Source organism: Lonchura striata, chromosome 2 (genome assembly GCF_046129695.1).
Source record: "Lonchura striata isolate bLonStr1 chromosome 2, bLonStr1.mat, whole genome shotgun sequence".
Lineage (NCBI taxonomy): Eukaryota > Metazoa > Chordata > Aves > Passeriformes > Estrildidae > Lonchura > Lonchura striata.
The window spans coordinates 5,284,795-5,312,423 of NC_134604.1; the positions used below are offsets into that span (position 1 = coordinate 5,284,795).

Genomic DNA, 27,629 nt, shown 5'->3' on the forward strand with positions numbered 1-27,629 from the left:
CTTTAAAGTGACACTGAATTCCCACAGGCAACTATACTAAGCATGATTCTCCTTTTAAAATGCATGGCAGCAAATAAGAAATAAAACTCTCCTGCCTGGAATACCATTCTTAATTATTAGGCCTGTGTGTTTTAATGCAGTATATTGTTTGTTGCAGCACTTATTCTTTCCTGTCTCCAAGTTGTTGGGGTTTAGTTTTGGTTTTTTATACCAGGATTGTATTGTATTTGTCATGAACTTATTGCAACAGTCAGTTCAGTTAGGCCAACCATTATAATTGTTCAAGTATGTATAGTTAGAAGTGGAAGTCATTTGGTGACTTAAACCTCTTCAAGTCCTTCCTGTTTCCCCTTATAATTATCTGTCCTCTACCCAAACCACAACGTTCATAATATCATCATGCCAATAATACCTTCTTTCTTTAGAGATCATTTCTATACCTTTGTCCATAGCATCAAAGAGGAGTTTCACAGCTTTGTTTTTTTTCCTTTGTGTTTGTCTCCCACCTTGTTGTTCCAGAAGCCCAGGACTGACTGTGCCATTTGTCTTCACTTCTATGCCTGTTTTCTTCTTTGATAGTGGTCTTACTTCAGGCTTTGTCTACCTTGCTTCCAAAAATACGTTTCTGTCTTCTTATAAATTGTTTGGAAGTAGCAAAAAGTTAATAACAATTGACATACTTTTCTCCTCTTTTTTTCCTCCCTCTGATGAACTGATGAAGTTATAATACCACAGCCCATCCCCCTAACATTTGTTCCTTCCATGGCCATGCTCTAATCTCAGGTTTCACCCAGAGATATTAATAATGTATTGGATCAGTATGTTGTCATGTAATCCTAAGGTTTCATAATTCCATTTGAAATTTTCCCAATGTAAACTGCATGTTTTTAAGAACAGGTTTTATGCAAATAGTTTATTTTCCTAGAATTGCTTTTACTGATTAGTAAATGAAGAATAGTCTAATAATAAATAGACTTTGAAAGTCTAGCATAACTCAGTATTTTCTGCAAGTATGTTCTCACTTGTTTTCCCCTGAAGTAGTGTCCCTGGAAATGTCGACAGGAGTTAATCTGAAGCAGCATGTAGTATAGATGTCCAGCATGCTGCAACACAAATTAGGTTAACAAAGAAAACACTTTCTGAGAATTGTACAGAGGGACCATGAAAAATGTCAGGAAACTGCACTGCAGCAATGCAAAATGCATCTTCAGAGGTGACCCCCAACAATGCCCCAACAGCTGTGAAGCTCTGACACTGCCCAGCCTGCTGGGCATTTTGCCAGTGACTAACTGGGTTTCATGGCTTACCCTTTGTGTTTAAGCTTGCAGGTTACAGGGAGTGTTAATGTCTGTATCTAGTATTTATCTAAAGTGAGATTCCTGTAAATGTACTGTGTTATCCTTATGATTTCTTCATAACTAATGTTTGTTATGAACAAATCACACTTCAACAATGTTCTTGATAGGTGAGCATCACATACCACTCCTCTCCTGCTGGTCTGTACCAGTTTTTGATGTACTTTTACTTTTGAAAAGAGAAGTAAACACATTCTCTCTTGCTCTTCTGAGATGTATTAGGTAAAGGTGGGAATGTGTGGCCTCCATGAAGCCTGAGTAGTCAGTATTAATAAACATGTATCATGAGTTTAGTTTCATTAGTCTATTTGGACAATGTATTTTCAGTCTTATTTCTGTGCACATGGAAGTACATTCAAGAGAAATACAATTCCGGAGCTTCAAAATGAATGCACTTCATATAATAACATACAGTACATATTTGAGTTTTGATTACTGATAAATGTTGTAGTAGGTTTAAATTTCTCCCCTCTTCATTAGCTGTTGTGATGATGTAGCCAAACACCAGTGCACTCACAAAAATCATCTACTCATCTTCCTCTGCTATAACTGAGCGCAGGAGGAGAAAAAAAAAATCAGTTAAAATAAAGCTCATGGGGTTGAGATAAGCTTTAGGAGAAAAGACTTCAGGGCAAGACAGGCTCAAAACTTCAAAAGGCATAAAGAAAACTTTATTAAAAGAAGAATGGTAAGAGCTAAAAGAAACCTATTCTCCCCCCAGCCCTTCTTTCCTTCCCACTGACAATGCAAAGAGACAAAACCTGGGATTCTCAGTGAGTTTATCACTTCTAAAAAGAATCTTTCTTCAGTTCACTCTGGGAAAGGAGTCTCCCCTACTACGCCATGGAGTCCTTCCCAGAGGAAACAGCTCCCTGTGAACTCTTCCAGTGTGGTTCCAATTTTCACAGCTAATGATCTGCCCAGAAAAACCCTGTTGCATCATTCAATCCCTCCTGTGTCTTGCAGTCTTCCCACATGCTTTTGTGGGCCATTTCAGCTTATAGGGTGCAGTTTTTAAGGATGAACTGTTCTAGTATAAGACCAAAGGTTCCTGTTTTTCTGTCTCTGAAAGAAAAAGTTCTCTCTGTCTCTCTACTCAAGTCAACATCTACATTTCAACATCCACATTCTCCAGTTCTCATGGGCTGTGGGTGAACACATATGCTTCATGAATTACGGGGAAACAGTTTGTTGTATTACAGTGATTTATTAAAAAAATATGGATATTGATCTATTACCGATATCCAGCTGTGACAGACAAAAACTCTCTAACAGTTTAAAGTTAGAAAGTGTGTGTGTTTATTGGACTCTGGGCAGAGTGTGGGATAGCTCCCAAATCCACACCGTGCCTTCCAGGTGATTACAGAGTCTTTTTATCCGTACAAGTATTGAATACCCAAAATACAAATACATATTCATCATTTTGGTACATCCCATTCCCCACTTCATATGCTAATTACTCCAAAAGCTGTTAAGCATGCGCAGTTTGTCCCTTGAAATGGGTCGGTGTCCCTTCCATGGGGAGGGGTCCCAAAATGAAGAAGTAAATGAAGTCTTCCTCGTTCTGACCTTTCTACCTTTTCAATGCAAATTTGACAAATGAACTCTTGGGTAGAACTCCCATTCCTTGTCTTCAATTGGTTTCAGAACAGAGGATGCCCACAATTGTCTTATGTTCCTAAAAGCTCTTTTCAGTTTCTATATTCTTCATTATAAACCCAGCTAACTAAACATTGTGCTGACAAACAATCAATTATTAGTTAACTACTAACTCCTTACTTCATCTAGGCCTACTCATTTGTTATTATTATTTTAATTAACTCTAATAAGGCTTATTTCTAACTAAAATCTTAGCTCCTCTAAAATCTCTAAATTCCTTAAAATTTACATTTCATTAGTCCTCATCATGGTTTACAGAAGATTTTTCAGCTCTGATGCTTGGAGCATCTCCTCCTCCCATTCTTCCTTCTAAACCGACTGGGTATTGCTATGTTGTTCTCCTCACGTGTCCCCACTTTCCCTTTTCTCTGACTCAGGAGAAGATTGGTGTCCATAAGTTCATTTCTTCTCAAGTGGAGTTCTCCAAAGCTGAAAGGTAGATCTTAACCAGGCTCACAAACTGAGGGCAGTGCTCATTGTGCTTTTCTCCCTGTTGGTCCTGTGATCTCCCTGGCAGTGTACAATCCCCTCCACTCTGCAGGATGCTGAAAAATGAATAGCTGCTGTCATTTTTGTCTCTGCAGTGCAGCAGGTTAGAGGCAGACAGGCACAAAAATTCTGTTGCTGGCTGGGCCAAGTTGGCAGTGGCCACGTGGCTCGGCAGTGCTGGGATGGCCCCAGCAGGACCTTGGTGGCCCGACCGTGCTGGGGCTGACAGGATCTCAGCAGCCCCCAGCCAGACCTTCCCAAAAGCAGGAAAAAGAAGAGAACTTCCCTGCCTTTTCATTCTTAAATATGTTATCATAGAGGCACTCCCAGTTTCTCTAATTGGCTTAGCAGTGTGTCAGCTCTCAGAGCCAGCCAGCTATTGGTTTTGTTAGGCACAGAGGAAGCTCTTAACAGCTTCCTACAGAGAATTACTTCAGTGGCTGACAATTTTCCTCCTCCCCAAAACCAATTTAATGCAAAACCACCATATGAATGCAAGCAGTGAGAAAACCCACAGAAAAGATTTCCAGACTTAACTGCTGTTTGTCCATGTATCAGTACTGGGGCAGAGCAAGAAGGTTTTAAAATCCAGCTAAAATTAAAAAGGTGGTAGCTCAGGGCTCTCCAGAAACCAGCCTTTCTTTGTATCACATTGCCTGGCACCACAATCTGTTTTGGAAGACTCTTGGCTCTTCTAATTTGCCTCCAGTTTTTGCTCTGAAGCTGGTTTGTTTCTTTGACCAGGTGTTTTCACTTCTGTGTCAGTTATGAAATGTGCCAGTGGCACAGGCACATTTTCCCCCTGAAAAGGACCTCTAAAATAATAGATTACAAGAATTATTCATTACTTTCACCTAACTACACATGCAGCATTAATCTGAGGTCGGGGGCCAGGGTAGCAGAGGAGGGGTCTACAAGAGCAGTTTGGGCAGTGTTTACTCATGGTTGTTTCCTCCCTGGGGTCCTTGCCACTGAAAATGACTGCTGACCCACCTGAGGGTTGGTGCTGACAATACTGAAAAACCTAGCAGAAGACATAAGTAGGAAAATACTCAAAACTGTGTTTTTTAGGAGTCAGATACGCTGATGTGCTTTTAGTTTGCAGCTAGTCTAAAGCTGAGCTACTGGGTTTTATTCAGAGGCAGGAGCTTGTGCAGTCCTCTCTTGTGGAAAGGACATGGCAACCACTTAAGCTCTCACTTACACACGTGGAAGGTTGTTTGTCAAACCCCCAGGAACACTGAGCCAGTGACACAGACTTCCTGAGAAGATGGGCAGTTCCATTGCTCATATCAGCATTATCATCAGGTTTGTGTGATTTTCCAGTGAGCAGTTCTTCTTGATTGAAAACTGTGGATCTATCAGATTTCCTGTGTTACTGCATCTCACTGCTTGATAATGGCTCATAGCTGTATCCAAAAATTCAATTGAATAAGAATATATGTTAAAAATTCTGAATTCTAAGGAACAATGTAACACTTCATTTATGAATTTAAGTTCTTTGACGCTGTCAAAGATTGAGTAGATAAGGAAGGCAACACAATTGGAACAAAAGAAAGAACCTGAATTTTTTAGTAAACATTTCCAGTATGTTTGAACTTACTGAGGTATTTGGCAGTGACTCAAATAGCTCTAGGTTTTGCAAATCCTGTTTTTCTATTAGTGCCAGTGAGCTACTTCAACTTAGGTTTCAGCTGATAAAACCTTAGTAGGGTAATAAAAGAGTTTTATAAAACTGTATATGACACACATTTGGATAGATATTTGTATTTCTTCTTTCTTTCGCTTCAGAAAACTGGAAGATAAATACGCTGTTCACAAATCAGAACATATAGGAATACTGATTGTATTTTCAAAAAGCACTTTACTTTTTTAAAATGTTATAGATGGTGCTGTAAAGATTTCTTGTTGAAAGGAAAAAGGAGGGATTCAGGAGGCTTTTAAGTCAATATTGATAAAGAGCAGCTGCAGGAACTCATCACGTCCATTCTGGCTGCCAGTTCTGATCAGACAGTGGGGAAAAGTTTGCATGTAATGAATATATGAATATGATTTTGTTCTCTTGACAGAAATTATTTAGTCTTACTGGTTTCTGACTTGATGCAGTAACCAGAATATGATGTAAAAATGATGCTGCCTCAGTGCTGAAGCTTTCCTTGTGAAGTCTTACCCATCCCTTCCTTTTACTTTCAGGACTAACTGAAGGCAGATATTTTCTAGTTGTTGCTTTGGTAACTGTTAATGCAGTATGTCTCTCCTGCACTGTCCCAATAGAAGAGCCCTTGACCTTGTGATTTATGGGGATTTTGTTTATTTTTGTTTGCTTTTTGTTTCTTTTCTGCACGTGCCTAGTTGAACCCGTTGATGCCCGCCCAGCTGCAGACAGAGGACTCACCACACGACCAGGTATATGACTCGCATGGCTTCTACCTAACCTGTGTTTTTTTCCAACATGCATATAGTCTGCTGGTGCTGCAATTATTTACCTTTGCTTTGTTGCTCACAAAATTTAATGCTGTTCCATTAATGATGGAAGCATCATTCCCTCACAAATGATCCCCATGGGAGTGCTGTCGTATTGAGGGTGTTTGGGATGTGTGCTTGCAGCAGGAGTGGGTCCCACACCCAGAACTGATTTGCATCAAAGGTCTCATCCTTTCCACAAATAACATTTTGGCAGGTGCAGGAGATGGTAAACTTGGTACCAAATAGTACAGACACTATTTCTAAATTGGGAATGTATAATAGAAATGTGAAATCCTTTATGTAGAGTAAGCAGGGCTAGTGAAGAATTAATGTGTACAGTTTCAGAGCTGCAGTGGGTATTGATATTTTTTGCTGTGGTACTTATTTACCTCCAAATACCTAAAAATCAGTATTACCCCTCTGGATTCCCTGAGGATGCCTGAGGACACAACTATTCACTCAATTCTAGGACAGAGCAGGGTGATTGTTTCTACTCTGTAGGTACCTCTGTCTTTATATTGATTTCAGAACAATAGCAGATCACTAGGTTGAGTCAAGCTGCAAATGTTTGGAAAAGTTAAAACAGGACAATTCCCGTTTCCAAAAGGAAAATTATTTTTCATACTAATTTTTTTTCCTTTTGGGGTTATTTTTCCTCTGTTTTTTGTTCAGAATTATCTGAAACTGTTAAAGCCATTGAGAGGAAACAGCCTTTTATTTCAGAAGAGGCTACTCTCTGACTCTTTGATATAGTAATTATTTCAGTGTCACATCATAATTGTGTTTTCTCCCTTCAGATCATATTAAACTGATTGATCTGTATCCTTTTTCCCTTTATCTTGTCTTCCAAACATCCATTAGATAGCATTGTGGACAGTACCTTCCTAAGTGTTTTTAAATCTTAACTCACCCATGTTTAGTAACTACAGAAATTGCTACAGTGGGAGGTAAAATAAGCTCATATGTTGGAGCAACTGGGATATGTGTCAGAACTGGTGAGGTAGTTTGCTCCTTGCACTGTTTTAGGCACCTGACATCTTTAGTTATGTTTAGAGTCTTAATTCAGTCCATTAAGAGAGCCTGGAAACTGGTACAGAGCTACAATGCCAAAAATCTTGGGGTCAGGAAAAAATCCCTTCAGTACTGCATTATCTACCTTCTTCCCCAGGAGAAATAGAAATATCACAGGTGAAACATGCACATGGTTTAATCCAAATTCTGCAATGCTAATTCAGTCTAGCAGTTTTTATATAATATTAAAATTTATTACTATTTGCAATTTTAATTTCAGTTCTGTTGAAAAAATTCCTGTTATGAGGTTCATATTTATTACTGCAGGTTATTCCCTCCTCCATTCTGTTCCCTCACACATGGCACATCTCAGAAATCCTTAGTGTCCCTTCTCTAGAGAAAGGATTTTCTCTCACTGCCACTCTCTTGTTTCAGAGTGAAACTATGTTTTAGTAAAAAAAAAAACCTGCATTAGAGTGCTTTGTTGGTTGTGTTGATACAAGTAGTACTAAAGTCTATAAGCCTAATGACAATAAGTCAAGAGTTATCTTGGTGAATGTGTGCAATAGTCTGCTAAGGATAGGTAAAAAATATTTCAGCATCTGACCATTATGGCTTGAAATTTGGCAGATGGCAGATGCAGTAACTTTTCTACTGTGAAAGCTGCATGGGATATTTCCTCAATGTTCTGATAAAGTGCAAAAGTAGTGCTTAATTTTCCTATGTCTTTAATCACCATTTACAGATTCAGAAAAAAAAATTCTTACTGATACAGGTTCTGTCTATTGATGTCCATGTGGTTTTTCATCATCCTTCAAAAGCAAATTATGTGTGACAAAATTTCATTTTAACAGAGAAATTATTCCATTCTGAATATCTTAATTAACTAGGAATAGTGAAAAGCAAATAGATGCTTATTTCAGCTGTAAAGTACAGAAGGGATTCTGATAGCTTAAAAGTGTGTGCTTTAAAACTGTTTTACTTTACTTGCTAATTACAAACAAATTTTCTATATTGGAAGTTGAAAAAGGAAAAGAAATACTTCTTGTTCAGTAATTGTCCTTTTGGGATAATCTCTTTTTACAGTTTAGGGCTATTATTGAAGAAAAAAAATCTAAAAATATAGTAGATTACTGCAGAATGAAAAAGAATAAATGGAAGACCTGCAGATTAATGCATCCAGCTGCTTGTGACTTTTTGTTTTAATTGCCCAGCTTCTTGGTTTCCTGAAAGGTTTGCCCTTTCTGTGGGCCTGACTTTTCAGTCGAGGCTTCTCCTTGCTTGGCTCGAGTGACCTGCTTTTTCAGGATAGAAATGCTGGTATCGTGTCAGTCTGTAACACTCCAAGCCCGAAGAGGAACAAGTGAATATTTTGTAGCTGTTTGAATTTCTTGAAGAAAATGAGCTCTGAAAGAGCTAAGACAAGTGTGCAAATGTGTGCCCTTTTTTCCAATTTATTTACTCCTTGCTCACACAACATTCTTATAATGATCAGTATGTTTTTCTTAAAGGCAGATCAAAATCATGCAGATCATCTTTGTCACTTTCTTACAGGAGAGATAGTTTGGTCACAGTACAGAATAGTCACAGACTCAGAATTCTGGGTTGAAAGGGGACCCCAACGATCATCTGGTCCAACAAGTATTTAGGTGTTAGTAGTATTTGTGATACCTAAGATCTTTTTCCTTCACCATATCATTCTCTTTCAAAAAATTAAGTCTGTGAGTCAAGCCAGAAAAAGTAAGGAGTTGTCCAGTTCATAGAGTAGAAAAGTTTATGAGTAAGGACCACGTTTAAAGCATTTGTTGAAATTTATGCCAGTTGTCTAAACCCCCACCTCTGTTGTGCTCCACCTTGGCTGTCCACAGTTAAAGCTTGAATTGGAATCTGATCTACATCAGTCCTAGGAAAATAATATTGTCTTGCTGAATCCCATTTTCTAGTATGGATAAAATATCTGTGTATTTCACATGGGCATTAGTAAAGAACAACTCTAGTGCCTTAACTTACTGTCCTTCCCCTTCCTAATTCACAAATGGGCAAACAAACATAAAAATTATACCTAAAACCATTTCTTATCATCTCCTTCCTAAAAAGGAAATAAATGAGATGGTAAAAGGTCAGAGGGAAGAAAAATACCTAGATGTACTAAGTAGTCATTAGTGCACTATTTTTCAATACAGCACAAAATTATAACAGATTTATGACATATTTCTTGCTATTTATAAATTGCTTTATACAAGGAGATGTTAGATGTCCAGTCCAGCCTGAGAACTTCCATAGGAAGAACTTCAGATAGAACAAGTTCTCATTATAACCTCACTGTAACAACTTATTCAGTAGTGTTTCCTTCTCTCCTGCGCTCCAGCAGTCGCTTTTTCATGATGAGCACTTAATCTCTTACAACTGAATTTTGGCTATCTGTTTATTACTAACTTTTCCTTTGTGTGTGTGTGTGCTTGTACATATTGAGACATATACACATAAAAATACATATAAAACCATCTCTAGATGCTCATGAGCAAGGCTGTTTTACTTATGTTAATTCAGCAGCTCTAATTTGTGGACCTTGAGTGAAGATTAGAAAATGTGCCATCAGAAGGGACATTGCTTAGTATTAGCATATTTTCTGTAATTCAGGGTGATAAGCAACAAATGCACTGCCAATGTATTTTTTTCTTGTCTTTGTGATGTTAGTTCAATACAGTTGCTTTAAACAAACTGTCTGCAGCTACCAAATAAAAATAATTAATATTTTTTCTTCCATTAGATTGTTTTGGTTTGTTTTATGAGATCATTGCTGACTGTGAATGCCATTATAGGTACATAGGTATAGCATCTGGATTGACATGCCAGAAAGATTATCAAACCAGATTTTACTTGTGTTGATTATTCATTTCTATACACATGTATTCTGATAAATAATTATTTTATACTTAATTCCAATTACATTCTATTGTAAAAAAGATAATGCTTTTGTTGCACTTATTTTCTGTTTTTACAATTTGAGAGCCTCATAATCATCCATGAGGTAAAAGTGCAACAGCAGTTCAGTGACATCTTAGGAGAGACCAGAAAGTTTTAGCTCCTTGCAGTCTTAAAAGTGCATATCCCTCAAAGATGTTTGAGTTAACCTTACAAAAAGGAGTATATAGTCTTCATTTTCATCTTCATGAGTTTACAATATACATTGTTCTTTCATTTCAAAATTAAATGACCTGCACAAAGTCACCAAGTCATATGGAAGTAATAGTTGAACTTCTAGTTAGAACAGGCAGCTCTCTTCTCTGGGGGTTTGTTCAAAGACTGCATTCCTTCCCTTCCACCCTTTTTATATTTGATGAAGATTAACCCAGATAAAGCTGTTTGCCACACGTGTAATGGACTTTGATTGAGCAACTCTTTTCTTGTTCTTGCCATGACTGAAGCACAGTTCATGGACATGGAGCTGAATGTTGTCCTGCATGCAGTCACTCAAACTGCTACTTTGATTTTCTCTGTGTAGAGACTGCCCAGGTCTAGTTGTTTCAACTGTGCTTCACTTGGAGATTTAATTTTTAACTCTAGATGTATCCTCAGGCACAATTAACACTCCTTGCACTCCTGTGAAAAACAGAATTACAGAACCTTTCTAGCTGTTTAAGTAACCAGCAGATGAAGTAATTGCAAGCAGTATGGTAGATAATGTGCATCAAATTATATCCTTGGTGGGATTCACTGTAACTTCTTTTTTTTAGTCTTCTGAAAGCATAAATATATATTTACACAAACACAGAAGCTCATCAATGTTAGTATAAAGTGTTCCCCAAAGCAACTACTTGGTTTTTATTTAATATGAGTAGTTTTTCACTCCATGAGATTTTCTTTCCCATTAAGGCAAGGAGAAATAGGGGTTTCATATTCTCCATTTTTTGATGTTTGGATATGTACATATGCACACATGCATGTGTGCACATGTATATATAAAAGCAGTTAATATTGCTAATTAAAAGCAATATCAATAAAAAAGCCCATCATAGCTTATTTTGTTGCATTTCACTAGAAGCTTTTAAAAAAGCCCATGGTTTTTATAACAAAATAGTTTTGTCAGTTTTTGTAAGGAGCTGTGAGTTAATGTATTTGTCAGCTGAATTGAAGCATTTTTAAATTGAGGTGATTAGGATTGCAGCTCCCTAAAGGTGGTATGTAATTCAGAGGAAAACTGGTAACACTTATCATTATCTGTGAATTTGCAATGAGGCTGTTGCTCTCACTTTTCACCTTGTACATTGGCTTTTGTGTTTAGGTTGTGTATTTTAGAATTGGTAATGGAAAAAACATCATTTTGTCCGAGGTCAGGATTAAAGTTCTTGTCAAAGAGAGAACTGTTCTTTGTGTGCTTCTCTTGAGTGCAAGGGTAAAGAGGTATTAGGAATTCCTCACTGTTTGCATCTCACTTCTGATCAAAGTTTTAGAAAGACCCTGAAGTTTTTCCTAGTTCAGTTACTACCCTTGAAAAGTATATCTTTGATTTTAGCATGCCAGTCTAAATGTGTGGTCACTAAGCTAGTAAAGTGAATGAAGTGGTAATAGAGAGAATATCTTCAACAAAAAGTCTCAATTCTATAACATTGTGGAAAGGTGTGTGTAACTCCATGTATATTTTTACCTCATACCAGGTATTTAATTGATTCTAGTGCAATGTCGTACTTTTCCTTACTGTACTATCAGTTATTTGCAGGAGACCAGCAGTTTACCCTAGTTGAAGTCTTTTTCCTCACTTGTAAGGGAGGTAGAAAGGAGGTAGAAGGAAGGAAAAAGTTGCCCTTGGGTTTGTTAGTGCAACAGCTGGAAAAAATAAAAAGATTTCTCTGTTTCTGACCTTTTTCTGGTGCAAGTTACCAAAACCAAATTTCAGTAAGTCTTAACATCATTAACTTCCTAATATCAGATCCTATCTTGTGTTCAGATTCCATGGCATTCTTGTGGAGCATTGCTAATTTGGCCCAAACCAAAAAATTTCTGCCTGATCTCAAGGCAAAAACCCATTGTTTAACTTGCTATATGCTGAAAGCTGCTGTTTGATTGGAATGGGATGAGGGAAGAGAACCAAATTAAAGAAATGTTGCTCTAGGGACACTGGAGCCCTCATTTTTCCAGCAGCTGAGATTACTGGTGAACTTATCACCCTCTGGTGCCCATTGATGTGACCTTTTCTGCCCCATAATGCTCGCTGTAACTCCTGGCTGTGGCACTGGACTGTTGAACAGAAGCTGACAAAGCAAACTCAGCTGTTGCAGCTTTGCTTTTTGCTTTAAAAGTGGGCAAAAGCAGAAAAAAAACTGTTTACTTTTTGTTTTAAAAGTGGTCAAAAGCAGAAGTGCTCATGTCCATTTTCCTACCTCTAGCAGTGGTGCAGACAGAATACATACAGATTTCAACTCTACCTTATACCCCAGCACATCCATTGAGCATTTGGCAGCTAGCATTTGATGGGTTCCAGGACTGAAAACTATTTTCAACATTGTGTTTAGTAACCCTGAAAGAACCTTTCTTCTTTGCATTTGTTCATTTGTAGTTTGAACATTCTGTGATTTGCGCCAGTGAGTTCTAGTCCAATTTTGCATTGTACTGAATTATATATATACATATATATATATGTACACACAGTCTTGTGTTACTTTTCAATCTGCTGTATCATAGCCATGTTAGTGTCCTATATTTCTTAAGAGAAATAATGAATGACCATTTCCTGTAGACTTTCCCCATGTCATTCACAGTCACACACTCTGTTGTGTTTCACCTCATTTGCCTCTTCTAGTCTGAAGAGTCACCATTTCAGTCCTTTGTGTACAAAAGCCATTCCATACCTGTGATCATCTGTGTCTCCTTGCATTTTATCTTTTGTGCATTTGTGTGAGGTGAGGTGAGCAGAACAAATAGCCAGATTTAAAATGAGGATGTATGTACAGTGCTGTAACAGTGTTTTCTGTTTTCTCGTAATTGCTCTTTGCCTTTTTGACTGCTGCTGAGACAAATGCTCACAGTTACCCACTGTGACTGCAAGGTCACTGTCCCGAGTTGAACAGACCTAAATTAGAGTCTTTATAACTATGTGTAGTTAGGGCTGTGTATCCCCATAATCACCATTTTGCATTATATCAACACTAAATATAATTTCCCTTTTATTGTGCGCTTGGAATTTGTAAGATCCTTCTGCAGTTCTCTGCAACTGGTTTTATTTTGACTATCCTCCTTTTTTCTTGAATTTTTTGTCAGTAAACTTTGTCATGTCACTATTCAATCTCCTATCCAGATCACAAACAGCACAGCGCACATCCTTATGAGACCCACTGGTAATATTCCTCCATTGTGAAAAACAGATGTGTATTTACACTTCATTTCCTTTCTCTTCGTCAGTTTTGGAAAGTAATGTAAGACTTTCCCCTTCTAATCCTTGGCTCTTGGCTTCTGCCAGAGTTTTGATCAGGGACATTCTCAAAACTTTTTTGGAAATCCAGATTGACTCCAAGCAGCATCACTGTTTCCCATGTGATTCCTAATTCTTCCAGTGACCTCTAAGAGTTTGGGAGGTAGGGCTTCCCTCCACAAAAGACAAGCAGATTCTTTACTGATTTATCTTATATGTGTGTGGATATATTTTAATCAATATTTATAGCTTCAGCCAAGCAGTCAAGTTGTACAGTTCTCCAGGCCTTTGCCTTGTTAGAATTTCCATGTTGTGCTTTTGCCAGGGTATCTGCGAGGGCAGTGAGGGTGGCCATGGACAATGGTGAGCAGCTGGGAGCAGCCACCTCCAGCTGCTGCAGCCAAGGACAGTAAAACAAGTCCTGGGAAAGCCCTTTCCCCCTGCTACTGCACTGGTACTCCACTACTGTAATTTTTCATTTTTCCCCTTCCCGTTTAATCCTAAAACCAAAAAGTCAGGTTGAACTTTCTTGCTTCCTTGTTCTCCTTTGTTGCGATCCACTCTAATCACAGAGGGCAAAGAGAACTAACTCTGAATAAAATGCAACAAACCACAAACCTGGATGTTTGAATAATCCCCAAAATGCAATTTAAACCAAAATAAGTTAGATGTTGATACAAAAAAAAAATATATATATTTTATTTAATAGTAAGTGAAGCAAAGAGAAAGGGAAAAGAAAAGAAGTGTGTGGGGGAAGGAGGACAAGGAGAGTGACAGAGACAGATTAAGTAGAAGCATATCACTCCTCCATGGGTCTCAAGGATATCTCCTTGTTTCCCTTCATCTGGTCTTCTTGGTGGTGAGGGTCCCCTGCTAAAAAGTATAGAATCCAATGAATTCATATACATTTGGGCAGGTGGGAACACACAGGTATTTGTTTGTTTTCAGACTGCAATTCCTTATGTACTTTACAATTCTTGCATTTAAAAATGGTGTCCCATAAATGTCATAATATATTTTTGTCAGTACTGTAGCATCAAAAATCAGGAACTTAATAGATTTTGAGCTGAAGTATTTGATTCCTTAAAAAAAATAAAAGTAAGGTAAAATTTATGGGGCAGTCAGACTCTTCAAAAAAATAACCATAAATTCCTTATATCATGAGGACAATTCTTGTTCTCTCCTTTGCATGTTTTCCTCTGAAAATAAAGATCAGAACCTTAGAGTGGGTTATCTGTACAGTTCAGAGAAGTTTTTGGGAAGATCTATTCTTGCTAGTTCATAATGCAAAAATAAACCACCACTTCATGAAAAATGAAATTGCACAGTCAAAGGCAATAAAAAATATTGGATTGAGTGTTATTTTAGGCTGTGGAGTTCACTGGCGTATGGAATTCTTAAGGAATCATTACTGAAGTTCAGCAAGACATTGGAGCACAGGAGCAGTCAGTAGTATTGAGAATTTTAAAAGAGGTTCTTCCTCTTAATCAAAACATAAGTTCAGTGCAAGATTATAAGAATTAAGCCTTGGAGAGAGGAGTTGGGAGTGAGAAAATGCTGAAATAAACACAAACAAGGAATATGAACTGGATTGTTCTTACTTTATTCAGTAGAGGGAGGAAATTACATCTCATAAACACCATTCTTCTGCAGTGTTTTACCTCCAAGAAATACAAATGTTGGGAACATTGGTACTGAGAAGGAAACCAATCAGCTCCATGAATACCCATATATTATTTCTAAGCCAGAGCCAGCTGTTCAGGATTCTTAGACATATACCAGATTCACCACTTATTCTCCTCAGTCTGTTTTCCAGGAGGAAATTCTGGCCTTCTTTCCAGCTAGACAAGTGCAACATCTCCCCTTCACATCCATAAGATACCAGGACTGTAAACTATGCACGGCTGTAAATGTTGCAAGCTGTAGTCAATTGCTTTTCTGAGAGACAGTTATCATCTTTCAGAGAGAAGACAAGAAGAATCATTAATTCGGAGCAGTATGAAATCTGAAAACTGCAAACTCCACAAACATTTTGGTAACTTGTGCATGTTTGTGGAAAAGGTACAGACCTGCAGGAAGCAAGAAAATAAGATATCTCGAGTTCTCTTACTCACACCATGAGTATTTTGTTTTTTCCTCACAGCAGCCTGAGCTGAGGGAGGAGGAAGATTTTGGCTTAAACAACAAATTTTCTTGACATTGCTAAAGAGGCTGTCAGAGCAGATCTGTATGCAGCTTGTGAGCCAATTCAGGAGGTCTCTTGGTCCCTCGCAGCTTAGTTCATGTAGTGTTTCATGCTGGAAGCCTTTAATGCCTGTACTAATATAGCTGCTGAGGATTAAGGAACATTTAACAGAGGAGAATCTTTACCAGCTTATCCTGTATCACCTCAGTGGGACTGAAACACCAGATGCACCTCACTTTCCTCCTAGTTCCTTTTCACATTGCATCACACCTCCTCCGTGCGAATGGCACTGCTGCCTTCTGCTCTCCAGCAGTGGGGTTAAGCAGAATCTTCCTGAATCTGAATCCTGAATTGAATAAATTGTCTTTGTGGTGCAATGCAGGTTCTGGGTTGACCAATGTTAAGACAGAGGAGATATCTGAGGTGAAGATGGATGCAGAGTTCCGGCATGACTCAGGATATGAAGTTCATCATCAAAAGCTGGTGAGTGATCAAACAGTGCTTTCCATGCAATGCAGTTTGAGATGCTGATTCAGTCTTGAACTAGTGAGTCACTTATGGCCATGCTTTGCTTGAGTCACTGAAAGTGCCAACAAAAAGGTGAAAAGATTATGATTTTTCTGGTTCTCTCTTCAGTGAGAGTAAACCTGGAACAATGTCACCAGAGAGGATGGAAAGTCATTGAGCCTCACATGAGAGGAAATTCTGGCAGTTCCTGTCCTTGCATTACCATCTCACTGGATGTGCTTCTATGGGGAATACTTGTCCCACAGTCCATCTCATAGTCTCTCTGTATCATACAAGGGCTACAGAGGATGGAAAATGCTGAGTTTAAAAAAAAGAGTTTGAGACACCATAGCACAGTGCAGCAAGAAACAGAATGACACTGTTTCAGGAACATAATCCTTTCCCATCTAAACAGTTGGTAATGGTGTATGCATGGAGCACAACCTTTCACAAGAACGGCTGCTTGGAATAAAAGGAGATTCCCCACTGGCCTTAATTTTAGTTTGTGTTTGGCTGTATCTGTGTGTTTTATTCCTTAAGGTATATGAAGTTATTATTAACAGGGGAAAGGCAGTTAGGAGGAAAATACTGTTCCCCATTTGAACTGTGCTTCTTATGAACATAAAAATGACAACCAAAAGCACTGTAGGTTAAGAAAAGCATCTTCTAAAAGCTTTTTTTTGGTCGCTTAATAAGCAATGAAGAACCCAGACAACAATGTTGACTATAAACCTGTTCTGTTTCTTCTTTGTAAGGATATATTATGTGATGAGGTTCCATAGCTTTCAATATCCTGATATTAAACTTGAAAGCTTTTTTTTCCTTAATATATTTTTAAAGCTAAGTAGTGCTGAAAATCAAAATTATCATGGGACTCAAATTTGCCTTTGAAGTAGACAATTACCGTGTGAAAGAACATTCTGCCATCTTTTTGATACCAAGAACTGAGAATTACCAATTTGATGAGTTAATCCAAAATGCATTAGCACTAATTTGGGAAAGTCTGACGTGCTTAGCTCAGATGGGTTAAACATGCCAATGGAGCAAACCTGTGCAGGGTGTAGGAGGGAAGGAATTTGCAGGAATGTGTGCTAGACAAAGTAATTACTGGTTGTCATAGTTTTCAGCAGCACTCTTTGGTGTGTAAGTGGTTTGATACCATCTCAAGGAATTAGGTGCTGGGAACTCCCCATACCATGGTGGCTGATGGGGAGGGCATTGCAGTCCCTGCACATGGTAATCTGTGCCATGCTTAAAATGGGATCTTTTTAGCTTTTCACAATGTTTCTTGCCATACTTTTTGCTGATAGGTACAACTACTGTTTAAAAATTAGTGACCTGTCTTCTAGGTTATCTTTTCAATTGAGACTGAGCAGGGATTCTGGTACTGCTGAGCAAGTACTGGACTGATGCTTACAAGGCCTTGCTTCCCTGCACATACCATGTCCTTTCCAATGCCCCTCTACATTTAGCATTAATTCAAAAGCAGGGAGCAGAAAACACTTTGCTCTGTGCATCCATTCTGTGCCATGGTAGAATTTCCTGAAAGAGTCTCCTAAGGATATTGCTTTGAATTAAGCTGCACATGGTATTTTACATGCAGACCTCTGTTTTGGGTTGAAATTGCATTGATTTTCTCCTTTTGATTTTCTCCTAGGAGGTTCATGTTTGAACTGTACATTAAATTGATTTTCATGGCTCAGAGTGCTTAAGGCCTCTCTTGTGCATGTATATTAACTTGGGCATTTCAGTGTTCCTGAAATAGTATAGTAACAGAATTTCAGTCCTAGGCAGCTAAAATTCATGGAAGAAATCACTACTTTGCACTGGTTTATGCCAACACTATCCATTGTTTGTACTTTAGTAAATTTTTAACTTTGTTATAACACATTTCTTGCTTGTGACTAGGAAAAATATAAATATTTATAGTGCATGCTTTATTTAATACCTTTTTAACGAAGGTTGTGTTTGTTAAAGAGTGCAAATGTTATACAGATCAGTATAATTCTTAGCTGGTTTCTTGCTTCCCTCTATATTTTTATTAAATACTTGTCACTTTCAGCATGAGATAGTTGTACAATTCTGTGAATGTAATTTATTCTCTAATTATTTTTGCCCATTTTGGTTTAAATAATAATAATAATAATAATAATAATAATAATAATAATAATAATAATAATATAGCCTGCTATTGGCATGCAGACAAAAGGATTGTAATGTATGTTCAGATGTGAAATAATCCTTTGTTTCTTTGAATATGGAACCAATGAAGACTAATCACCCATTTTTCATACCTGCTTCTGCTTATAAAATCAGTTGTATTATATGCTCAGTAAAGCATCTTGCTGTCCTCTGTTTCCCCTTATCAGTGTTTAAAATTCAAGTGGATTTTCTCTGGTTTTCACAAAACTAGGTCTCACAGAAATATATCATGTAGATATTCTCTTTACCCTGCAAAATCTTGAATCACTCCTTCATGGTCATTAAAATCAGTGATAGCTTTTGTTGGCTCATCTCCTTTGGTGGGAGAATTTTCTCCCAGCTGGTTGTGTGTACTGGTTTCTCTGTAATTAACAGGTCCTTCACTACTCTTTTATCCAAAAAATGCATCATAGTCCAAACAGGCCACACAGATGTAAATTTATGACCACACTCATGATTAACATTCTGAAAATAAAGAAATGTGTGTGCTCCTGGGTTACTCCACTCAAGCCTATCACTTGTTCAATTAGCTTGACTTCCTTACTGAAGGAAAAATGGGAGCTACTGTCTAAGACCTGTGTGGAGCTGAACATGGAGCTGAGTCCCTCTTTACACAGCACTGCTGCACCACAGGCCATTCACATCTCAGGTTGCTCCTGTCCAGCTTTCAGAGCTTTGTGGCACAGAAATGCAGGTTTGAGTGATTCCCAAGACCTGCAGGGCCATTCCAGTACTGATGCTTCAACACCTTTCCATTGCTGTGGCAGCTTGGCAGGGTAGTCAAATCTTCAGTGAGCTTTTTATTAGCCATCTTCCTTTATGTTTCTTTTGTAGGTGTTCTTTGCTGAAGATGTGGGTTCAAATAAAGGTGCCATCATTGGACTAATGGTGGGAGGTGTTGTCATAGCAACAGTGATTGTCATTACTTTGGTGATGCTGAAGAAGAAGCAGTACACATCTATTCATCACGGGGTTGTGGAGGTAAGAAAAGAACTCCAAGCACAACTGCTGTCACCTCTGCAACACAGTCAACACACTGCTCTATAAATATTAACTTAGGAAGGAAGAAACTGTAGTTTTAGCTATTTAGGCAGTGTTGCATCCAGCAGTGTGGAATCAATTTGCTTTATTTAGTAAATGCAAACACAATATAAACCATGTTAAAGTAGGTGTAAAACCACAAAACTTTCTTCTGCAACTATTCCAGACCAATCACTTAATAATGTGAAAATTCATTTTTTAAGAAATTTAACAGTAGCCAATGAGAAGAGACTGCACAAGAGGAAAGATCTGGTTTTACAGTTGGGAATTCACACACCAATTTTTCTGTTTAGCTTTAATGTTTGAGACCTTCCCATAGCTTCTGCTCTGCACTGCAAGGATTTTCTCCAGACATGTATTTTATTGTTCTCTGTTCTCTAAAGAAGACTTTTTGTTGCCATAAACAGCTTTGGATTTATGGCTAATCTGAAACTCATACTTTTGAGAAACAAATAGTATGTAAGACTCTTATATAGGATTTTCAAGATGAAAATCTTTGTCTTTTCTCCGTCTGCCAAGGAACTTTGTGGTCAATTTACAATAATTTAAGATATTTTATCTATTTTATGGCATTAAGATAAGATCTCTGTAAGTAGAAAAACTTCATTATGAGAACTGAAAGAGGTTCATGTAACTCTCTTTCTTCCTATTTAGTTCACTGTGTGAATGTCTGGTTTGCAGATAGTACTTGTATTAGTAAGCACTTGAGACACGTGTCTATTTTTGCCTTTTAGAAATGGTATTTTACATTTTTGATTGAAACCGAAGTCTTGATCAAGTCCACAGTTTATGTTGGCTTAATCTTGAGTCAAGTGAACCTTGCTTTGGTGTTGCTGGAGGCATGCACACTTCATGATGCATTTATTCCACTGTCTGGGATTACAAAGGGTCTTAAGAATTATTTGTGTAAGCCTTTGTCTTAAGCCTATGCTTGTGCATCCTTGTGTCCACACTGTGGTTATCCATGTGGTTTGAAATTTTCCAAAGAGACATGGTCAGAAAATCACCAACAGTGTGGGGTGTGTGGGGTGATTTACACAGATGGCAACCTGTGCAGAATTTTGGATGAAGGGGCAGAAAATAGCTAACAGGAATCTCAGCTTTAGCTTTTGATGTGATAGCTTTCAGTCCATTTTGTAGAAAATTGAAGCAGATTTTAGTATTAATCAACAAAGCCAGTGGATATGTGGATATCTGCTGCCAACAGTTGTGCCACCAGAGAGTCTCCTTTGGGTGAATTTTGTAATAATGGAAAAAGCAGGAACCTTGTTAGGCCAGACTCCAGATCAGACATTGAATGTAGACATCATTATTGCAGAATGTCTTGGTTTGAAAGACAGGTGTCTGCTAAGGAAGGCAGAAGCCTACCTCAGAAACCAACCTTTAAGTTGGATATCTCATGAAAATCTCTAATTATTATGTAAAAAAAAGACATCTGATGGGAGATATAGTGTTAAAAAATACAATTAGAGAGTCAGCACATAAAAAGGGGTACAGATATGAAAATTGATCAAATTTGCAGTTAGCAGTTCATCTGAGTGACTGAATGTATGAGCCACACCACAGAGAACCATTTCTTAAATGGTAAATAAAAGAGCATATAAATTGGAGATGGCTCTGAGAGGAGCCATTTTTTGGTAGGACTATAGGAGACGTGGTCAGTCCTGTGTGGTAACCTGCTGCAATGAAAGAATAGCTGCAAAAATAAGCTGAACAGAATCTGTTAGTCCCAAGCATGGGAAGAACATACCTTCAGTCTTTCTCCAGGGTATCAGGGAACAACTTACCAACATCTTCCCTCCTCACTAGGCTGAGATATTTCCAGTATTGCAGAGTAGATTTTAAATTGGTATCAGATATCAATACTTGGCATTTTTATTAAAAGGTTAGATAGAGAAAGTTAGGGTTTCTTGAGAGAATACTACTCTTTCTTAAAGGCTAGTTTGTTGCTGAAGGTGACTTCTGTATTTCCAAGAGGCCACTGCTTACAGGAATCCACAGGAAAATATTCATACCTAATACTTAACAGTAGAGTGTAGGTACCTTCCTGATTTTAGACACTGTAAAATTCACTTTTTACCTTTGCTTTTAGGAGCTGTCATGCACTAGATATATGAGGTAGCAAATGAAATTACTGACAAGCAGATTGTTTTCATAGGTGCTTAGCAAGATAGCCAGGATTCAGCAGATTTTGAATACACAACCACTGAGCTCATACAGCAGAGGTAAATTACCTAATTTAGATTTAGAGACTGTTCTCACCCACTTTAATTTGATGGAGTATATTATTGTAATGTTCAATGAAGGAAGAAAATCATCTGGGAAGATGTAGGTATTGAATGGAGAAGTCAAAACTGAGCTTCATGCCTGTCTTCCAAGTAATCAAGAAAGGTCCGTTTTTGTTAAGTATAAATATTTAAAGCAGTGTAGGTTTTTGTCACTAAACTGAGCCAAAGTCAGCCTTGGAGGTAGAGGAGTTCTGTGTCCCTAAGTGAAATGGGATTTTTTTGCTTACCTTGTTCCTGGCTGCTTTGGCATTTCCTTGCTACTCTCATTTTATGTTTTCCAATTAATTTTTTTTTTTTTGAGACCACCACACCTGCAAGATCTGGGAGCACAATACAGCCAGAAGGCAGACTCAAGCTGCTGCTTTTTAGTGAGCTTTTTCTTTTCTTTAGAACCGAAATTGATCCCAAATATAGACATTGACATAAATGTTGGGGTGGGGAAAATCTCTTAGTGAGGGACTAGCAGTGAGAGGCAAACTCCATCCCTTTTTTTTTTTTTTTTTCTGGAGAGTTGCTTCCCAAGCCAGACAACAAATTCCAAAGCTGGTCAGCTGTTTTTGAAATCTGCAGCAATAAAATGAGTTGCATAGTTGTTCTTGGTGCATTATCATCTTCTGTTAAAAGGTGAGCCAGAGGATGCTTTTCTGCCCAAACACAGAAGGTATAAAATATGTTGGATGGCTGTGAAATGTGGAAACACAGGGTATGCTGTGAATTAAGCAGGAATGTGACCCCAGTTGTCCCTTCTCCTGACAGGTGGATGCTGCAGTGACACCAGAGGAGCGCCACCTTTCCAAGATGCAGCAAAATGGCTACGAAAATCCCACATACAAGTTCTTTGAACAGATGCAGAACTAGGACATCATAGCAGTCTCATGAGTTGAACAGAAGAATAATTGCTTCACTGCCCATTGGTGTTCAGTTATAATGTGGAAAGAAAGAGAAACACTCTGCTTTATTATTTACTCATTCTCGCCTTTTGACAGCTGTGCTGTAACACAAGTAGATGCCTGAACTTGAATTAATAAAATCGGTAATGTATTTTCTCTCTCTTTCTCTTTACATTTCAGTCTTTACACTACATTATTAATGAATGTTTTTTGTGTACTGTAAAGAGGTTAGCTGTATTTAACTAGTGCATGGATAGATTCTCTTTCCCAATTATTTATCATGTAGCTCCTTAGCCAGTTGTATATTATTCTTGTGATTTGTGACAAAAATTAGGTCCTAGTTGAAACATGCTTTAAGAATTGATGGGGGATGCTTTCTGTGTCTGTGGGGTTTAGCTGCTTCTCTTTGCTGAGCATTTTTTTCTGATCACTATGCATTTTAAAGTAAACCAACATTTTTTAAAAGTATTTCAGACGAGTTATTGAAATTCTTTTCGTCTGCAACTGCATTTTATTGTACGGATTGTTGCTCCTGCTGTATTAGTGATGTAGAAATCATGAGAATTCACATTTGTTTCGTTGTGCCTGTTTTATGTGCACACTTTAGGCATGGAAAGGTAAACTTTATTTTCTTTTCCATGTATCTTTTTGATCTTAAAAAAAATTATTAAAAAGAGTCCCTGTTAATTGTGAGCACTTCTGGGGGAAGAAGTGCCTGCTGGCCAAAAATTAACGGGAGTCCTCTGCAGGATGATTGTACAGAGCCATTGCTTATGAATTGATAGCTTTCTACACTGTGTTACATAAATAAATTAAGAAAAGAATGTGTGGGCAAGAGTTTTCTTTGGAGGCAGAAAACAAAGAGTTCTGAAAGCCATTTAAACAAATACATGGGTGTTCACACTGAGGGAGAGTTGGGATCCTATAGGGACTGCGGCACTGACAATGGGACTGGAGCAGAAGGAAGGCAGCAGTGAGATAGGGCAGGAAGTGGGAAGTGCCATCTTTGGCACGGCTACCCTCTAAGATGTCATTTCCTTATTTCCTTTTCTTTTACTTTCAGTTTGTATAACAATGTTTTAATGTAAATAAATACATTCCTGGAGGAGCCCTGTTGTGGTAGTGCGTTTCTGTGCCAACCAGCTACCCTTGCTCATGCAGAGGAGCACGATGTGGATGTCTAACCAACCTCCTGCTTTCTTGGCCATCCCCTGGTGTGATTTACCAGCAAGTTCTTCCCTCTCCTCCCCACACCTCTGCTGGCTTTCTGGCAAGATCCATGCCTTGCAATGTGCTGCATTGGTGAAGGTGAGGAGGAGCCTCCCAGACTGCACCAGCTTGGTTCTGCTGCTTCGCACTGAGTGCCCAGGAGGGGTAGAACAGCAGCACCAGGAATTTTTTTCTGCAGGAAGATGGCAAAGCCATTGGTGAGCTGGGATACATAACCCCCAGCCCAGCATGTTCTCTCCATTGCCTGAAAGCTTCCTTCAGCTCCTGGCCTCCGGGAGCAGTCCTGGGGCACAGGGAGAGCACAGTAACTCACACAGTGCACCTGGGCATCTTCAAGACAGCTTTCATACCCAGTCCAAAATAAGGACTCCTCTGTTCAAACTTGGAAATGGGTTCTGGAATAAAACTGGGGGGGTGTGTTTGTGAAAAAGAAAGTGAATTACTGTTTTCTCTACAGTGAATGGGTTAGATAAAACAGGACTGAAGGAAGAACTAGGAGCAGAATGAAGGCAACGTGATCTCTTCAGGGAAAGCCTCTTGTAAGTCAGTTTGTGTGCAAGCCATGGCAGCCTCTTCTTCAGCATCACTGGCAGCTGTTGTCTCAGCAAGCAAGATGAGGCATGGCTGCAGTGGGACTGCACAGCTCCGGCAAATGGCCGAGTCAGTCCCGACTTCAGCTAGGAGAAAATAATAGTTTCCAGTCCTGTTACTCACCTTCCCCATCCATGATCTTACACAAAACCTCACCTATTCAGGTAATTCACCTGCTGGTCTGGAACACTGCCATGCTTGCAGATTGGCCAGGAGGGATGTTTTATCAATGAGGGACAAACCAGGTCAGGGGCTTTCAGAGCTGTCTGGAGATTCAGGATGATGAGGTGGGACCGACTGCTCTGAACCAGTGGTAGGAAAACTGCAGAGCTTCCCACTGCCTGTTACCAACAAAGTGTTTATTCCTTTTGCTCTTCCATCTCTACTGTATCAAGGGAATTAATCTCAAGGGATCAGAGCACTGGAAGTGGTTGCAGTTATTTGCAAAGTTATTTGCAGGCCTTGGAGTACCAGCGTGTTACAAAAAACTTAAAAACACCCCCAGAGGATTTACCTCCTCCACTTTTAAAACTAAATTGGTTGGACCAGAATAATGTGTGCTGATAAGCACATTTTAGGCCCAAAACTGCTAAAAAAATTATTTTATAAATATTTAGGTTTAAGCTTGTGTCTGTGTAGGTGTCACACGTACCACTTAGAAAGGAATACGTAGGATTGTCTTCTGTGCACATGACCAGTATCACAGAAGAAGATCCCACTTCAGGGGGAAGGCAGGACACAGTTCAATTTAGTCCAGTCTCATTGGGCTAAATTGAATTCCATCCAATTTTGGATTGTATTAAATCCAAAACAAAAGAGGGATTATCAAAGATCATTTGAGAGGAAGCTGAAGTAATCCATAAGATACAGAGAACCACTGGCCTTTAGAGCAAATTTCATTTATAATACCATAATTCCATGCAATCCCAGTTACAGAAAAATGCAATTGCTTTGAACACCAATTCCCACACAATCAAAGCCTCCTGGTTATGTGGGTTTATGTGTCCAGTGAGATGCTGGTGCTGCTCTTGCTATTTGTGCATGAGCTGTTAATAAATTGCTGGTTTGTGCACTGATTAGGTGATCAGGTTTTATGACTCCCTCCACACACACTCTCCTAAAAGAAAGGCAATAAATGCACACCGTGATATCCATGGAAAGCACAAACCATTAACAAAGTTCCCAAAACTTCAAGAGAAACTCTCCCACAATTGCTCCAACTCTGGAAGCTGATGTTTCCAGGTGAAAGTGGCAGCATTCTGCCCACCTTTAGCCATGCAAGCTCCTTATTGTGGAAAGATTATATTAGGTATGAGCAAACACAAAGTAGAAAAGCTGACAGAGGACAGTAGCTGAATGCTTTAAACCAGGCAGGGCCACTGCATGCAGCCATGGACTGGAAACAAAATGCTATTCCCCAGCCCTGAGGAGATTACCCTTGGAGGGGTGGGGGAATAAATAAAATAAAAATATCTCTGTCTGTTGAATTGATCTGTTAAATGGGAGAAGTTTTCTAGCCTGTTCATTTCAACAGAACAGGTTAGAGAGTGTTTGCACTGCGGGTTCATCAGCAGAGCTGGTGAGGGTGGTCCCTGGCAAGGGAGAGTGGGGCCAGGCAGGGATGAGAGCCAGCCCAAACCTCCCCAGCCCTTGGGGTCGTGCATGGGCTGGTTTGCATTGGAGTGCTCAGGTTAGTGAGTACCAGGTGCAAGGTGAAGCTTCAGACGTTTTCAGGCACATAGTAGTGGAGCCACCACAAAATGTGCCGTGCTCTGCATTCAGTATCTGCCTCCAAATCAGACTGGAGAACCAACATTTGGTGTGGGAACCCAGGGCTTCCCTCTGGCTGCCCTGGAAGGTCTGGGACCCTGGCAGGGGTCAGGAACCCCCCTGGACAGAGCCCCCAGAGACACTGGCTGTGATCTCTGCCCATGGAAAAGAGTTTTCACTCTTACAGGATTAATTACCAGCTCTGAGTGTTTGATATGAGTAATAATTAGGTGTGGCACGGGTGCAAAAGTAAAATTTTAGTATTCTAGATTAGGGGTTCAAAGGGAACAAGATGGAGGAAATTGGGTGTGCCTTGTCCTTTTTCTCCTTCTTCATGCCCTCCATGTCTCACTGTGGTGTTGGCATTTTTCTGTTGGTTCAGGCTGGGGACACACTGTCCAACGTAGGTGACAGATATTGGCACGTTATTGTAAATGCAGCCCAGGGAGTTTCTGGTATTTAATGTTTGTAACATCCCACTGAGGGCAGAGCCCCACACGCTGCCCTGCAGGACAGAGCTGGGCAGGGCAGCAGAACATGTGAGAGATAAACAGAATAAACAACCTTGGAACCAGCACAGACCAATTATGGCTTCTGCTTTGGCAGTGGGCCTGAGAGACAGAGACTTTCTACAATCTTGGGATTATCAATACCACAGATTCTGACAATTTGGGGATATGGTTTAGGGGTGGTTATGGTGGTGGGTTATGAGTTGACAGCTGTGCTAGATGATCTTGAGAGTGTCCTTCCAGCCTTGATGGTGCTGTGTTTCTCTGGCTACATGGTGATCTAGGAAAAGCAAACCAAGGCTCTGTGTTGCCTTTGCAGACAGCGCCTCACGCAGCTGTATTTTCTTCTGGGATCTTTGAGGTCCAAATCTCCATCCTCATTGTGTCTGCACTTACCAAAGCAATTTTTGAGGGCCTTCACTGTGTGGCCAAATGGCTCATTTTTATTCTTTAAACTAATGGATTTTGTGGGCAATAGGCAAGCTGCTGTTAAAGTGCTTCCAGGCAGCGTGCATGAAAACACCCTAAGGATACATAAGAACAGGTTACAAATAACACTGTCTGCTTGTATTTCTCTGCACTTTTTCCATCACTTGAAAATGAGTGGCTCAATTAAGTCAGGCTACAATGGCTCTTCTCTCTCATTGCTTTCCAGCAATTATCTGCTTCTCCTCCTTCCTGCAAGAAGTAAGCACTGAATATTCCTCACAGCTCTCTGCAGTCCTGGGAAATTTATTTGGCTGACTATACAGCAAAATCTTTCAAGGTTCCAAGTAGAAGTATTGAGATTTATATAGAAGTAATTAAATATTCTGGCTTTAAGCGGATTCTTAGTTAAAGCTGAATTTGGACACTGAATTAGAAAGCAAGTCTCCCTGACTAGTGTCTCCCATGTATGTGTTCTGCATCTGAGGAGACACCATAGGAGCTGGGCATGTTTCATGTGGAGAAGACTGAGAGAGGATCTCATCAGTACATAAAAATACCTCAAAGTAGGTTTTTAGGAAGATGGTGGCAGACTTTTCAG

The 27,629-nt window shown here is 39.1% G+C and overlaps 1 protein-coding gene across 5 annotated transcripts in view; it reads left to right on the forward strand.

Moving 5' to 3' along the window:
- The window catches only part of APP (amyloid beta precursor protein), a 143,651-nt gene extending 120,041 nt beyond the window's left edge, over positions 1 to 23,610 (forward strand). For 3 of the 5 annotated variants that reach the window (XM_021532419.2, XM_077790946.1, XM_021532421.2), the window contains 4 exons: positions 5,856 to 5,909; positions 15,957 to 16,057; positions 19,118 to 19,264; positions 22,369 to 23,610. In XM_021532419.2, the coding sequence (XP_021388094.1) occupies positions 5,856 to 5,909; positions 15,957 to 16,057; positions 19,118 to 19,264; positions 22,369 to 22,470 (404 nt within the window). In that variant the 3' untranslated portion in view covers positions 22,471 to 23,610. The remainder of the gene's footprint in view (positions 1 to 5,855; positions 5,910 to 15,956; positions 16,058 to 19,117; positions 19,265 to 22,368) is intronic. The other 2 variants (XM_021532420.2, XM_021532423.2) reach the window with 1 other exon arrangement.
- Positions 23,611 to 27,629: the final 4,019 nt, after the last annotated feature.